General features: G+C 37.2%; 1 protein-coding gene across 13 annotated transcripts in view; it reads right to left on the bottom strand.

The window, feature by feature from the left end:
- DLG2 (discs large MAGUK scaffold protein 2) overlaps positions 1 to 16,187 on the bottom strand; it is a 2,196,962-nt gene that overhangs the window by 511,992 nt on the left and 1,668,783 nt on the right. For all 13 annotated transcript variants that reach the window (XM_066248982.1, XM_066248991.1, XM_066249001.1 and 10 more), the window contains one exon: positions 13,968 to 14,106. In XM_066248982.1, the coding sequence (XP_066105079.1) occupies positions 13,968 to 14,106 (139 nt within the window). The remainder of the gene's footprint in view (positions 1 to 13,967; positions 14,107 to 16,187) is intronic.

The raw sequence follows: 16,187 nt of genomic DNA, 5'->3' as shown, positions 1-16,187 counted from the left end.
ATATGCCAGCTGCATAACCTTCAATACCATGGTCAAATATCGGATTCAGGAGCCAGTCTAACTGTGTTGAGATCCCAGCTTTGCTAATTATTAGATCCTGAATGCCTAATCGGCATCTCACTTGGTTGCTTTACAGCAGCAAGTTTCAACCTTTTTTTATTTCGTAACACACATAAAATAATTACTAAAATTCTGAGGCACACCAAATTTTATATATATATTCAGATCTGACAAAAAAATAGGTATAATTTTGATTCATTCACACTGGACAGCTATTATTGCATTGGCTATTATCATTTTTTTTTATTTGACAATTTAAGGGTAAAGAGGTCAGTGTCTCTGACTAAATAGTCAGGTACTGCATGGTTTAAATATTCTTGTGGCACACCAGTGTGCCATGGCACACTCATTGAAAATTGATGCTTTATAGATATCATACATTTAACATTTCCAGAAACAAACCCTTGATATTTGCCCCTAATCTTGGTCTTCCTTTTCTTAGTAATAACAGCTCCATTTGCTGTTGCTTAGGCCACAAACTCTGGTGTTAGTTCCCCTGTAGTTTAAACATATTGCTCTATTATCTCCTGGCTTGCATTAGTTCTGACAAGAAACCTATCTTTATTGTGCTCCTCTCTTCATGATGTCTATGGGCTTGGCTGAGACTCTCAGACCAATATGTTAATATTTTTTAACAAATGTTAAAAAATTCTGACTAGTTGTTATTCCAAAGTCTGCTTTTTCTGGTGCCACAAGTTACCAAAAAAAAATTTTTTTTTAGACTTTTTATGTTCTGTTTTATCTAAATAGGTTCTATAGCCATGCTTTAAAGTTCACAGTTCTTTCTTCTGCAGTGTCTCTTATGATATTAATTTTCACTTCAGATACCATATTTTCATCACTCAATGTTTAATAATGTGAGTTTATTTCAAATTTTTTATTTCTTTCCTTTTCATTTACCTGTCTTTTCCTAATTTTTGATAGAATGATCATAATTTTTTTGTGTGTGACACAGAGAGACAGAGAGAGGGACAGATAAGGACAGACAGACAGGAAGGGAGAGAGATGAGAAACATCAATTCTTACTGCTTTCTCATCTGTTCCTTGACCAAGGAGCTACAGCAGATCAAGTGACCCCTTGCTCAAGCTGGTGAGCTGTGCTCAAACCGGATGAGCCCACGCTCAAGCTGGTGACCTTGGGCTTTCAAACCTGGGTCCTTTGTGTTCCAGTCTGACACTCTATCCACTGCGCCACTGCCTGGTCAGGCAATCATATTTTTAAATAGCTTTTAAAATCTTCTTGTCCACCAGTTCTATTATCTCCGTCATTTCTTAGTTTGTTTCTGTTGGTTGATATTTCTCTTGATTATGGATCATACTTTCCTATGGAAGGGAAGGCTGAGGACAAACATCAATCAGAGTTTGCTTTTGAAAATGTTCAATGTGTGATGTTTATAAGACAATTGATATGCCAATTAGTCAATGAGGATCTAAATATTTATCTTTTTTTGTTTGTTTGTTTGTTTCACAGAGACAGAGAGTCAGAGAGAGGGATAGCCAGGGACAGACAGACAGGAACGGAGAGATGAAAAGCATCAATCATTAGTTTTTCGTTGCGTGTTGCAATACCTTAGCTGTTCATTGATTGCTCTCTCATATATGCCTTAACCATGGGCCTTCAGCAGACCGAGTAACCCCTTGCTCAAGCCAGCGACCTTGGGCTCAAGCTGGTGAGCTTTTGCTCCAACCAGATGAGCCTGTGCTCAAGTCGGAGACTCAGGGTCTCGAACCTGGGTCTTCCGCATCCCAGTCCGATGCTCCATCAATTGCGCCACCGCATGGTCAGGCTAAATATTTATCTTAAAGAAATATATAATCAATAGATGGAGTTACAAAAACTGCCTGAGCATTACATATACTAAGAAAATCCTAAAAACAACCTAAATGTCCAGCAATAGGAGCATAGTTAAATAAATTATGGTTCCTCTACATTATACAGCTACTAAAAATATGCTTTTATAGACTATTTAAAATGTAAGAAAATGTTCAAATTACAATGTTAAATTAAAAAATAAAATTCTCCAGTATATGTAGTATAGTCCAAATTTAATAAACAAATATGCTGACAGAAAAAACCCCTCAAAAAATAAAACAAATATTAATGATGATTATCTTTCTGTGGTAAGATAGTAATTTTCATTCATTTTTCTTCATATTTTTGTTATTTTGTAACTTTTCTACAAATAGATATTACTTTACAATTAGGAAAATAATAAGATAGAAGTTATGGAAAAACCAGTTAAAAGGGGGTATAAAACAATAAAAAGGGCAAGAAATAGATATAGAGATAAATATTAAAATGGTTGTCTGGGGAGTACATAAAGGCAATATTTAAAATTTTTTTTTTACTCAGCTATACCTTGTTTCATTTATCTATATTAGTCAAATTACCTACAAGCAAAAAATGAATAGTGTAACCCAAAATTTCTGTAATTATAAGTGTATAATATATAAGAATATAAGTCTTTGGTAAAGGGGGGATGAATGGGATGGAAGGAGATGTGATGTGGGGGGTGGCCAAACATATACAGTGTACAGATGATGTAGTATAGAATTGTACACCTGAAACCTGTATGATTTTATTATGTCACCTCAATAAATCCATGAAAAATTTTTAAAAAGAATATAAACATTTGGAACATAATAATTGCATCCTACAATTCCTTTATATTGTGTTAGGTCAATCAATATTACAGTAACCTCATTCACAGTAGCTAATGATACAGAGGTGGCAGAAAGTAGCTCAGGGATTGCAATGCTGTCATGAATAATTTTCACATTATACATTCAGATGTGGACAATTAGGAATCACCTATCTTCTGTCTACTATTACTTTATTGACATACAGATGTGAAAATAAACTCCCAGAAAAGAATATAATCTGTTGGGTTTTTTTTTTTTGTAAGAAAGAGAGAGAAAGAAACAGACAGACAGACAGGAAGGGAGAGAGATGAGAAGCATCAACTAATATTTGCAGCACTTTAGTTGTTTATTGATTACTTTCTCCTATGTGCTTAGACTGGGGTCTCCAGCTGAGCTAGTGATCCCTTGTTCAAGCCAGAGACCTTGGATTCAAGCCAGTGACCTTGGATTCAAGCCAGTGACCTTGGGCTTCAAGCCAGCTGCCATGGAGTCATGTCTATGATCCTACACTCAAGCCGGCGAGCCCGTGCTCAAGCTGGTGAGCCCATGAGCAAGCCGGGGAGCTTGGGGTTCGAACCTGAGTTCTCAGTATCCCAGGCTGATGCTCTGTCCACTGTGCCACCACCTGATCAGGCTATATACCCTGTTTCAATATCATATAGATGAGGGTCAGACATAAACTGCACATTGTGTTGGTGATAGTTGCTACTTGCAATGTAAGGGGACAGGGATCAAGTAATAGTTGATTGCTTCTATTGTGGTCCTCCAAACTTCTCTATTGCTCATAATTTATCCATTAATCTTCAACCATCCCTGAAGACTAAGGATAAACTCATTCTATTAAAATGTAACACAGTGGCCCTGGCCGGTTGGTTCAGTGGTAAAGCATTAGCCCGGCATGTGACTGTCCCATGTTTGATTCCTGGTCAGAGCACACAGGAGAAACAACTATCTGCTTCTGTATTGCCCCTCTCCTTTCTCTTTCCCCTTCTCCTCCCACAGCCACAGCTTGATTGGTTAAAGCAAGTTGGTCCCCGTGCTAAGGATGGCTCCACAGCCTTACCTCAGGCACTAAAATAGCTTGGTTATTAAGCAACAGAGCAAGGCCTCAGATAGAGCATCACCCAGTAGGGGGCTTACTGGGTAGATCCCAGTCAGGGTGCCTGAGGGAGTCTGTCTCTTTGCCTCCCTGCTTCTCACTTAACAATGATAAAAAAAATCCCATAACACAGCACTGATTAAACAACAATAGCTATAGATGTGCAATAACCCTCTCCCATAAAATTATAAGGCCTAGTGTATGTTTATGTCTGGCTGATTTATTAGGTGCATAGGAAATGATAAATATCTATTAAAGACAATTTTAAAATTCCTGTTAGTGTTTCATTTTTTCTCTAATGTTAAATTAATTTCCCTGACAGCAAACAGCAGCTTAACATATTTTCTGATACATATTTGGATATCTGCCTTGAATTAAGATTTGTTACCCTCCCATTAGCATACCACTCTCTATTTCTAAAGGGAGAGCTCTATTTGTCATGCCTCACAGTTTATGTAAGTTAACCTAAATGACTGTGTGGAGCTGTCATCAATGAAGAGAAAACACTCCCTGAAGCTTCCTCTTAATGGCTGATCTGCCATCTGTCTCCCTAGTTTTGCCCTGCTTGCCCATTCCCATTACCACACTTTGCTTCAAAGGAATCAATATAATGAATGCCAGACGTTGTCTATACTGGTGAAACCAGGCAGGTGGCCAAAGCAAAACAGGTATCTCAGAGACATTGCTGATGAAGCTTTGATTTGTTTGTTTTGCAACCCTATTTATAAAGGTTGTAAGGAGTCGGATGCCATGTTTTGCAGATTTTTTTAAAGGAAAAAGCTACAGGGTGTTAGTCGTTGAAAACTACTATGAATAAAAATAGGACAAATAAAAAATTATCCAGAGGATGATCGCATTTAGCCACAGAGGCCAGACTGAAAGACTGGTTTTTAACATATTTGGTTCCACTGAACTCTATTAGATTGTCAATGCATGTGGTACTAGATGTTTGTTATAGGCATACAAATAAAGATCTTTAATACAGCATTAAGACTATAGTTCCTTTCTGTAATAAAATGTTCTAATGTGCCCTGTAAAATAAATAAGTTAAAAAAACATATATGTACTGAAGATTGCTTTTGGACAGCTGTGTGATGTTGTTGGCTACATTTCTATTTCCATGGAGGACGTTTACCAAAAAGACGACCTTTATTTGTGGAGTAGTTTGTCTTAGATCCTGTTTTAAATAATATTAATAATAGCTAACATTTATTGAGTACTTGCTTTTCCCAAGCACTTCATGTGTATTAATGCAGTTTATTGTCACAATAAACCTGAGAGGTTGAAAGTAGTATTCTGCTCTTTTTATAAATGAGAACACTAAGGCAAAGGGCAGTTATATAACTTACCCAAGGACACACAGCTAGGAAGTGGTCAAGGTGAGGTCCTTGGAGCAGAGTGGCTTCAGGACTCATAGACCTAATTTCTCTGCTATCCTGATCCTAATTCTAAAGTAGGGTCGGTTGTCTGCAGAGGCACATCCAGTTCTTATCTACTATATTTGGTTAAAGGCATGTAAAGAAAAAGACTTCTTTCCTGTTTCAGAAGAAGGAAATTCCAGTTCATCCAAAACAGTTTAAAGTCATGAAATATAAGTTAAAAAGAAGAAAGTCTAGGCCCTGGCCGGTTGGCTCAGCGGTAGAGCGTTGCCCTGGCGTGCGGGGGATCTGGGTTCGATTCCTGGCCAGGGCACATAGGAGAAGCGCCCATTTCCTTCTCCATCCCCCCTTCCTCTCTGTCTCTCTCTTCCCCTCCCACAGCCAAGGCTCCATTGGAGTAAAGATGGCCCAGGCAATGGGGATGGCTCCTTGGCCTCTGCCCCGGGTGCTGGAGTGGCTCTGGTCGCGGCAGAGCGACGCCCTGGTGGGCAGAGCCTCGCTCCTGGTGGGCGTGCCGGGTGGATCCTGGTGGGGCGCATGCGGGAGTCTGTCTGTCTCTCCCCGTTTCCAGCTTCAGAAAAAAAAACAAAACAAAAAAAAACACACAAAAAAAAAAAAAAAAAAGAAGAGAGTCTAGAACATGCCAATCTGATGGAAAGTGTTATCTAATCCTTTAACAACCTGATCCTAATGGAGCTCTAAACCTAGAACTATATCATTAAGGGTGTGTTTCTGCAATACACAATTAATAACTGACAAGTTATGTAATTTAGCTCTGTGCTTCTCAAACTTGGGCACTCATATGTACTTTGGGATCTGTGGTACTTGACAGGGACTCAGTACGCCCAGAAAAAAACCTATCTGGTTTCTTTCTTTTACTTCAAGATTTTAGATAAAAATAAGTTCATGTGTAATCAAAATATTTTCACACTAAAGCAAACAAAGATGTGTCCCAAGCTTTTATGAGAAAATATGAAATTTGGTGCTTCCCGTTTAACCAGAAGGCTTCATATTCTATCCCAGATCCCAGGGCGAACAAGTGCATTTCTCAAGGGCTCAGGACATGTGCTAGAAACGTTTGAGAAACAGTGGGTGGTCTAGCCTCTACCCAGTTCTGATCCACAAACTTAAACACTAAAGGAAAGAATTTAGTAACCATGTAGCACTTATTCTGTTCCAGAAAGGTTATTCCGTAGGTAATAAAGGGTGTAAAAATGGTCAGTAGTAAATCAAACTGACAACAGCAGGTCTGACCTCTCACAGAGTACCCACTAGAGAGTCTAGCTATGAAGTGTAGCTCAGATTCCTCCACTCCTTTTCCACTGTGGTCCCTCCTCCTATTTCAGCTGCTGTCACATCTCCCCTTTTTCTTCAAACATCCCTCTACTCCACACAGGGATCCAGAGGGTTTTTTGTTTTAAAACATAAATCAGATAATTTCCTTCTCCTGCTCAGTACCCTTTAATGGAGTCTAAATGCACTTAAAATTAAACCTGCATTTTTTTTGTCATTCCCTACAAAGTCCTATGTCATTCAGCTCCTGACTCTTTCTCTAACCTAATTTTCAACCATGTTCCTAATTAGCTTATTTATTTCCAGCGAGCTGGACTATCGTACATTTCAGGAACACACTAAACTCATTCCTGTGTCAGTAACTGTGGCCTTGCTATTTTCTCTTCCTGGAATGTGCTTTTCTGATTTTTATATCACTACTTCTTTCTTTTTACTCATGTTCCCATTCTAAGGCTATCTGTTCAGGGAGGAATTCCCTGGTTATCCTACTTAATATTCTTCCCTCCCCCCCATCATTATCTACTATGTTATCCTTTTATTGTTATTTTTTATAGCATTTATCCCTATCAGAACTTAACTCATTTATCTGTATAGCTTTTATTCAATACACTAGAACAGGGGTCCCCAAACTTTTTTACACAGGGGGCCAGTTCACTGTCCCTCAGACCGTTGAAGGGCCAGACTATAAAAAAAACTATGAACAAATCCCTATGCACACTACACACATCTTATTTTAAAGTAAAAAAACAAAACGGGAACAAATACAATATTTAAAATAAAGAACAAGTAAATTTAAATCAACAAACTGACCAGTATTTCAATGGGAACTATGGGCCTGCTTTTGGCTAATGAGATGGTCAATGTCCAGTTCCATATTTGTCACTGCTAGCCATAACAAGTGATATGATGTGCTTCCGGAGGCATGATGCGTGCGTCCGGCATCACCGGAAGTAGTACTGTACGTGAGCGACGCCACGCTTTGCGGCACTACCACATACAGTATGCTCCTTTCACTGACCACCAATGAAAGAGGTGCCCCTTCCGGAAGTGCGGCAGGGGCTCAATAAATGGCCTCAGGGGGCCGCATGCAGCCCACAGGCCATAGTTTGGGGACCCCTGCACTAGAATATAAACTCCAGGAGAACTGGTACCTTCTCTGGTTTGTTTACCATTATAACTTTGTTACTAATAACTGTGCCTGACACATCACAGAAAGGGAATATTCATTGAATGAGTAAACAAATAAGTGAAAGAGAAAAACAACTGGAATTCATTTTAGATACTATTTCCAGTAAGTCAGGTGTTCCATAATTTGGGGAGAATAGAGTGGAGGCAGACTCTAGTCTGACAGGTTTATATCATTTAGTAAATAAGAAAGTCAAAGTGACTGAAAATAGAACTACCTTATGACCCAGCAATCCCTCTACTGGGTATATATCCCAAAAACTCAGAAACATTGATACGTAAAGACACATGCAGCCCCATGTTTATTGCAGCATTGTTCATAGTGGCCAGGACATGGAAACAACCAAAAAGCCCATCAATAGATGACTGGATAAAGAAGATGTGGCACATATACACTATGGAATACTACTCAGCCATAAGAAATGATGACATTGGAACATTTACAGCAAAATGGTGGGATCTTGATAACATGATACGAAGCGAAATAAGTAAATCAGAAAAAACCAAGAACTGTATTATTCCATACGTAGGTGGGACGTAATAGTGAAACTAAGAGACATTGATAAGAGTGTGGTGGTTACGGGGGGGGGAGGGAGGAATGGGAGAGGGAAAAGGGGTGGGGAGGGGCACAAAGAAAACAAGATAGAAGGTGACAGAGGACAATCTGACTTTGGGTGGTGGGTATGCAACATAATTGAACGACAAGATAACCTGGACTTGATATCTTTGAATAAATGTATCCTGATTTATTGATGTCACCCCATTAAAAAAATAAAATTATATATATATAAAAAAAGAAAGTCAAAGTGGTGAATATTGAAGTCACAATTTAGAGGGGTCCTTGGAAGTTTCTGGAGACATGAAATATTTCTTGAGACTTTATTTAGCTTTTGCTTTTTGTTCAACCAAATTATATGAGGGCATATTATATGGATGGAATCAGAAAGACACCTGGGTATAACTAAGTTCAGGGCCAGGTGAATTTGGTTTCTATTACTGTGAAATTTATCAATCAGAGTTGTGGTTTAGGACGCTGGCTTTTGTAATAATATTTATCACATTCAGAACTTAGGAAATTGTCCCATATCTTGAAAGAGTAGTTTTACTTTGCATTCCCAAATTTTGTGTGTATGTCATTTGAGTGAAGACTGATGATTTATTTGTATATTCTGAGAATGTTTAGCAGGATGGTGAGAATGTATGGCTTGTCTCTCTTTTGGGTGACCACGAATGATTTGGTCTAGTAGAGGTGGACCATAGTTGTAGGGACTATATTAAGTGGGCACTGTATCATTGATTGATTGATTGTAGCTTTTTATAAGTGTCACTTTCTTAGTTCATAAAAAAAGAAAGCGAACATCAGCTTGAGGAATAGAGAGGGCGCTAGGTTGGGTGTCTGAAGATATGGGTTCTAAATCTGATCTTACCTTTAACAAATTATGAGACTTAGGATAAATAACAAATCACACTGGGCCTTGTGTTCCTTACCTACCAAATGGAGAAAGATTAAGGAAGATTAGATTCTATATTTATTTATGGCCCTATCAATAGTCTGTAATTCCTTGTACCAAAAAACCATCTCAGCATCATTGTAATAGCTTTCTTTTCCAAAAATCGAAGACCAGAGTATTTACATCACTTTGATTTATAGGGAACTCAAATGACTTTCTACTAAAAGAATTTTACCCAAGGCCTTTTTGTTTATGCTCTCTTTCATAAATCAGCAGAAAAATAAAAATTTCTAGTTTACTCAGGTATAAATATATTTCCTTAAACATTAAGAAGAAAATTTATTTTAAAATTCCAGCTAAGTCATTGTAATCAAAACTCTTTTAAAACTTCTAATGATATTTCCCAACAAAAGTGAATATGAATCACGAAAATAAAGAAATATTTCTTACAACAGATTAAGATATTATGAGCTTATGAAATAAAAGGCTGCCAATTTGACATGGTTTTACAGGTTGCTGAAGGTTTCATTTTCACAGGGATGCTTCCCCATCAGCCTAAGTACCACCATTAAAGATTCATTTCTTTTAATTACTATTTTAAGAAAATACAAAATTGATCTCAAATATGAACTACTATAATACCTTAGTAATTTTAATATTAAATAATAATTTTATATAGCCTTCTAAAGATGACAATGTTTACACATACTATCACATGAAAACCTCATAATTCCATGAGAAAATTAGAAGATCCCTTATCTAAATTTATAGAAGAGAAAATTAAAATTCCAAGAGATTAAACGACTTGTTTAGGTCCATCTAGGTAACAAGTACTATGACTAGGATTAGAACCCAGTGTTCTGATATAAGCCCAGTCTTCTTTATCCAACATTTCTCTATGGAGAGAGACTGCATAGAATGGGGGTTGCGGGGGGTGGGGTGAGGATGAGGCCCTCGAAGACAGACCGACCAGAATTCAAATTTTGATTCTGCCATTTGTTCATTATCTGCTAGAAAGTTAAACTCTTTTTTGTTTTCTGTAAAAAATCAAGAATGATCATATCATACAAATAATATAGGAGCAATCATATACATTACAGCACTTAGAGTTAATAGTACATAGTAGTAATCTCCTTGTTTTTACTCCTCAATGTATTTTTAATCTTACAACTCGGTTGAGAGAAAGGTTAGGAATATAAAGATAATCTAAAGGGAGGTACTATTTATTCCTATGACCCTTACATTTCAAACTGCAATAGTTTTTTTCATTTTATTCTATTTCACATTCTCCACTGAGTCACATGTGCTATCCCCCATCCAAGTGCCCTTCCTGATCTCTGACACTCTGATGAATGCCTACACTTTTTTCAAGCTCAAACTCCAAAGTATTGCCTTTTTCAAATCTTCTGTGATGCCATAGGCTGCTCTTGTGACATTCATGTACAACTCAAATTCACTTATAAATATTTACAACGTGCCTCCGGTGGTGCTAGGGAATGCTGCTAGGGCAACACGAGAGCGCTTCATAGAACTGATCTAATTTTGTTAGTTTCCATTAGTAGTTCCCATACAACAGGATTTTATAGAAATTTTTCATTTAAAAAGTGAGTATTAATGTAAAATTGCCAACTTTTAATTTTCTAAGTAAGGTTATAATAAACCACTACACAATAAATGGCATTTGATAACAAAATATAACATCTCAGGATAAAAAAAATTAATAGATTAAGCTTTATGAACACTTCACGGGAGGGGCTACACTATCAGAAAACAGGCACTGGGAGATTCATTGGTTTAAATATATTTTTGTTCCAATTTGATAGTTTGTGCAGAGGTTTTTATTCAATTCAATTCTGCATTCCTAGTGCAGTGCTCAGTGTTTAGTAGGAAGTATTCAATAAATATTTATGAATGAGGCAGCGAATTTGCCGCTGAGCAAATGTCTCTGAGATCCATGGTAATGCCTATAGCATAGAACATCCGTGAGAGGACGGCACAGTAGAAAGCAGTGGAGGGGTGTGTACTGCTATATAATTTACTTCACATGTTTGCCAGACATCAGCCATTCAGAAAATTTTTGTAGGGTTCTAAGTGAAGTTGTCTTGCCAGAGAACAAGGGAGGAGGTGGGGCAAGAAGTAAGATACTGAGGCATATCACAGTAGGAGGAAATGTACTCTTTTTCTGGGGCACCATTTAAAATACATGTACCATCTTAGGTAGATTAAGATTCATAATAAGTATACTATAGTAAGTAGATAACACTCATTTAATATTCATAGTGTTAGGCACTGTCATAAGTTGTTTGCATGCATCATGTCATTTAATCATTACAACAACCTATTGAGTGATTGTGGTTACTATTCGTATTATACTGATGAAGAAACCGCGGCACGCAGTGGTGGGATGATCTGCCCGGCCTTACACGGTTAGCTGGTAGTGGGATCAGCTCAGGTCTCAGTCCTGGTGCATTTGTCTGTGGAGTTTACCAAAACTCTCGGATCTCTTTTTTACCACCTACTTCTACGATAAGCAGAGTTTTATATGACTTGTCATTCATTTTAAAAATGAGGAGATTATTAAAATGTTTCTTTCCAGCCAGGATTTTAAAGCTCGGAGGGTACCCAGGTTTTCTACTTAAAAGCTTTGTGACCATAAGCAAGTTTCTTAGGGTCTTTGAACTTCTATTTCCACATCTCTAAAATGGGGATAGAAACCCAGTTTTCTGTGTTTTTGGGAGGATTAAAAGGACAGTGTATGTAAGGTCGCTAATAAAGGGTGTGAATTATGAAGAGGTTTTAATAATGCTAATTCAGCCTGACCTGTGGTGGAGCAGTGGGTAGAGCATTGACCTGGAGTATTGAGGTCACCAGTTTGAATCTCTGGGCTTGCTTGGTCAGGGCACATAGGAGAAGCAACTACGGGTTGGTGCTTCTGGCTACTCTCCCCCTGCCTTTCTCTCACTCCTCTTCCTAAGATCAATAAATAATAAAATCTTTAAAACAAATAATGCTAATTCAATAAGGGGCCTAGTAAGAAAAAATATTTTTGAATTAAAATCATATTAAATTTTAGAAATAGGATGAGAGCAAATAGATCACTGCTCTGGTGAATAAAGGTGCTTATATATACACAGTTTTTTAGAGAGCCCTGAGGATTATCTTCTCTGCAGCCCTCATTTCAATTAAGAACAGAGATTAGTTATTTCAGCATAGGAATAAATTTATATTTGATTTGTACTAGAGATGCACATTTGCAGCATCTTAACATTCTATTCTTCGGCTAAAGATGTAACAAGCTACTTCAGCAAACCTGAAATTGCAAGATAAATGGAAAATGCTTAATCATTAAAAAAATAGCAAAAAAAAAAAATAATGAAAAGACCAAGTATGCATGGAGACCAGTGAGAAAATTTAAGCACAGGAAGTCTCCTCTACATTTTTAAAGACTGACAAATGGTTTCGTTAATAGTCAGGATATCGAATCAAAAGAGCTCATCTCTAGTATTTTTACACACAAACACTTTCAGAAAAAAGTATACATATCTATATGTAATCTCATTTTTGGGAAAAAGTATTGTTCAGTGAGGAAAACAAGTTGCAGAACAATGTGTTAAATATAAACTTAATTTTTAAAAACAATGTTGAACCCCATCTGTATCTAAGTGTGCATTTTATGGGTTTGTTTAAACATGGAGGAGGTATGAACGGTTTATGGTAGGATATCATAGTGGGAATCTTAAGACTGATTTCCCTGGAGGGAATGTGGGGGGAACGTATTGTTTCTTGACATCTTTGCATTATTTCACCAAATACAATGAGCACAGATTACTGTGGAACAAAAATACTTAAAGGTATAAAAGAAAAAATATACATTTTTAGTCTTTATCTATTCATCTATTAATTTATTAATTATCTAATATTTATTAAATCCTTAATAGTTTTAATTAAAGATCAGTTTTTTCTTGCCTGACCTGTGGTGGTGCAGTGGATAAAGCATCAACCTGGAATAGTGAGGTCGCTGGTTTGAAACCCAAGGTTTGCCTGGTCAAGGCACACACAAGAAGTCATTACTATGAGTTGATTTTTCCTGCTCCTCCCCTCCTTTTCTCTATCTCTCTCCCTCTTTTCTCTAAAATCAATAAATAAAATCTTTTTAAAAAAGAAAGGATTAGTCTTCTCTGTTAATTGTCAGATTTGACTTTTTCAGAACTGGCAAAATATGGTTTTACTTTGTGGGATTAGCAGTGTGATTCTGTGCTCTGTCTTAAAATCTTGTCCTGTTCCCCTTGGGGAATAACAGATCTATCAAATTTAAACCACTTGTAGTTGATTTCACTCCTTTCTTTCCACCCATAGCTATTGCACTAGAGGGAGGATTGATTGACTTCCTGATTATATTTAATTGTGGGTGGCCACTGGTGAAAAGAAATGGAATTCAGAGTGAAAAGACAAGAGTTTCAATCTGATGCTTCCATTCCCCAGATATGCAATACTGGCATGCTACTTTCTTCTGAACCTCAGCACCATCTTTTTTCTCCAACTAATAATTCCTATCTTATAGTATGGCTACAAAGCTCAAGTAGAATCAGATATTGAAAGTCTTAAAAAAATTGCAGAGTAGTGGATAAGTATATATTACCATTTTGCCACAAAGAATTTGTGATTTTGCGTCCTAACAGAGAATAGTGACACATGTTTACAAGTAGTTGCAGATTTCCACTGGAAGCAAGACAATAAAAAGTTTGAACAGCGCTCAGAAATTTCAGTGAGCCTCAAAGCAACAGCTGACACATTAGGCAAATGCTAATTATTCCTGGTAATGATCACAAACCCAATTAACCAACAAGTATATCTGACCTGGTGTAGTCGTCTTCAACAAGCATGTGCTTTGGAATGGGTGAGTACCTTCCCGGAGAGATGGGCGGCAGGGAGGTTTTATATTCTAAAGTGCCGTTGTTGCCAGAGAGTAGATGGTTTTCCATCGGTGGAGAATAAGCTGCAAGGTGAAAAAAGAAAAAAAAACAACAACACCTGTTACGTGGGAGTTGCTGTTTGTTCTCATTTAATATGTACAAGCATATAGTGACCTTTAGGATTGGAAAGATATAATAGCAGTTATAGCTGTAAATCCATTTAGTAAAATCAAGTGAAGAGAAGAATTAGAGGAGAGATTCAGTGCACCCACGTTTCAGTATGATGATTAATTTTCTATTGAATAAAAATGTTAACTTTCTAATTGCAGAGCTCACATTCTTTTCACATAATTAATATCCAATCATCAAAAGCAGATGGCTCCTAGGAATACGTTCTTGTATAGGTTTTGATCCCCAAAGATGCTGAACTCATATCCCAGACAGGCTAAGAACTCTGGCCTCTCCTTTCTATTTCCCCATCCTAACTCATCGCCCTTTTGGGAGACTGAACCTCCTCACTGGGTCCCTTGCCTGACTCTCTCTCTCCGTTTTATACATTGAGAATTCCAGCTATAGTCATGATGTTCTCTTGCTTAAATGCTCTTCATTGCCACGATAGTATTGAATATTAATTCTTACAAGACTGGCTCATTTCAAATCTCCCTTACACATGTCCTACTGTCCTCAAACAATGCCTGTTCTCCCTAACAACTGTACCTTTTTTTTGTTCCATTGTGTTAACTACAACAATTTCTGCCTCTGCCTCTTATCCCAGGTTAAAATATCATCCATTCTTCAGTATAAAATTCAAATGCCCTTTTCTGCATAAGGTTTTTTTTTTTAATATTCCAAAAAAAAGGGTGATATCTCCTTTCTTTGAGTGACCAAAGGACATATATTTGTTACCTCTCTTTTGGCATATACCTCCTTTCATTTTTCCATATGTTGAGCTATTTATATACTTGAATTAGTCTTTGTTTCCAATGATGGCCATAATTATATCTCCTTTGTATCTCACTTTCTATCTTTCAAGATGTTTTTCAGTTAAAATTACTCAATACATATTCCTTGATTTGAATAGCAAGTTTTGTTTTTTCTTGTTTCTCTTTGACATTGACATTATATGTCCTTCACAAAGTGGCTCACAGAGTCTCAAGGCTGAGTTTTCCAAAATCATCCAGTTTGAAAATCTTTGAAGTTCAAGTTCTTTCATATCCTAAGTTAAGACTGATCTCAGATTACTGTCTGCTTGAAAAAAGTAACATATTTTGGGGCAAGTCATTTTAGAATTATCATTAAGAAAAGCACTAGCTAACATAATGGGCACAAAATTATTCAACCTTTAAATTTCTCTTAAGAGAAACATCTAAATCTAAGTGAGTTTAAGCGACTTGCCTAAGACCATACTACTAATTAATCGCAGGTCCCAAAGACAGTCTCAGTTCCTAACCTTACAACTGGCTCCTCAAAATCTCAGGATGAGAAAACTTAATGATGTCAACAAAACTGTTCCTTAAACTCAATAAAAATAAAAAATGAATTGCTTCTATATCCAGTCCCTGAAGACAGGACTTTAGATAATGTTCTTGTTGACCAATTAAGAAGAGGAGCAAACCTGGGCTGTATAGTGTCTCATAGTTGCTGCCCTATAAACCCCCACCTCCAACCCATCTCTACTGCCATAGTGACTGACAATTTTCTCTGGCTTCTCTGCCAATACAGTATAACAAACTCAGGTAAAGGTAAGAGCTATGACGTTGGTAATTTTTTTTAAGATTTTTATTTATTCATTTTAGGGAGAAAATAAAGGGAGAGGGAAGAGGGGGAGTAGCAAGAAGCATCAACTCTTATATGTGCCTTGAGCAGGCAAGCCCAGGGTTTTGAACCGGTGACCTCAGCTTTCCAGGCTGACGCTTTATCCACTGTGCCACCACAAGCCAGGCAATGATGGTGATTAAGGACCATAATTTCACCATTCAAACACAAGATCTTTTCTCTCAGGAACAAGTATAGTATCATCCTGGTCTATTTGCCATCCTCTCTTTTCCATTCTGCTACTATATAGATATGACCTAGGAAGAGAAAATATTATGGCATGAGAGCTGTTATGCTTTAGGGCTTAAGAAATAGCCCTTAAAGATGTGTTGCCTTAAGTTATTGTAAT

The sequence above is a fragment of the Saccopteryx bilineata genome, chromosome 1 (genome assembly GCF_036850765.1).
Source record: "Saccopteryx bilineata isolate mSacBil1 chromosome 1, mSacBil1_pri_phased_curated, whole genome shotgun sequence".
In the NCBI taxonomy this organism is placed as follows: Eukaryota; Metazoa; Chordata; class Mammalia; order Chiroptera; family Emballonuridae; genus Saccopteryx; species Saccopteryx bilineata.
Note: the sequence above shows the minus strand (reverse complement) of the source record. Positions and strands in the feature narration are given on the sequence as shown.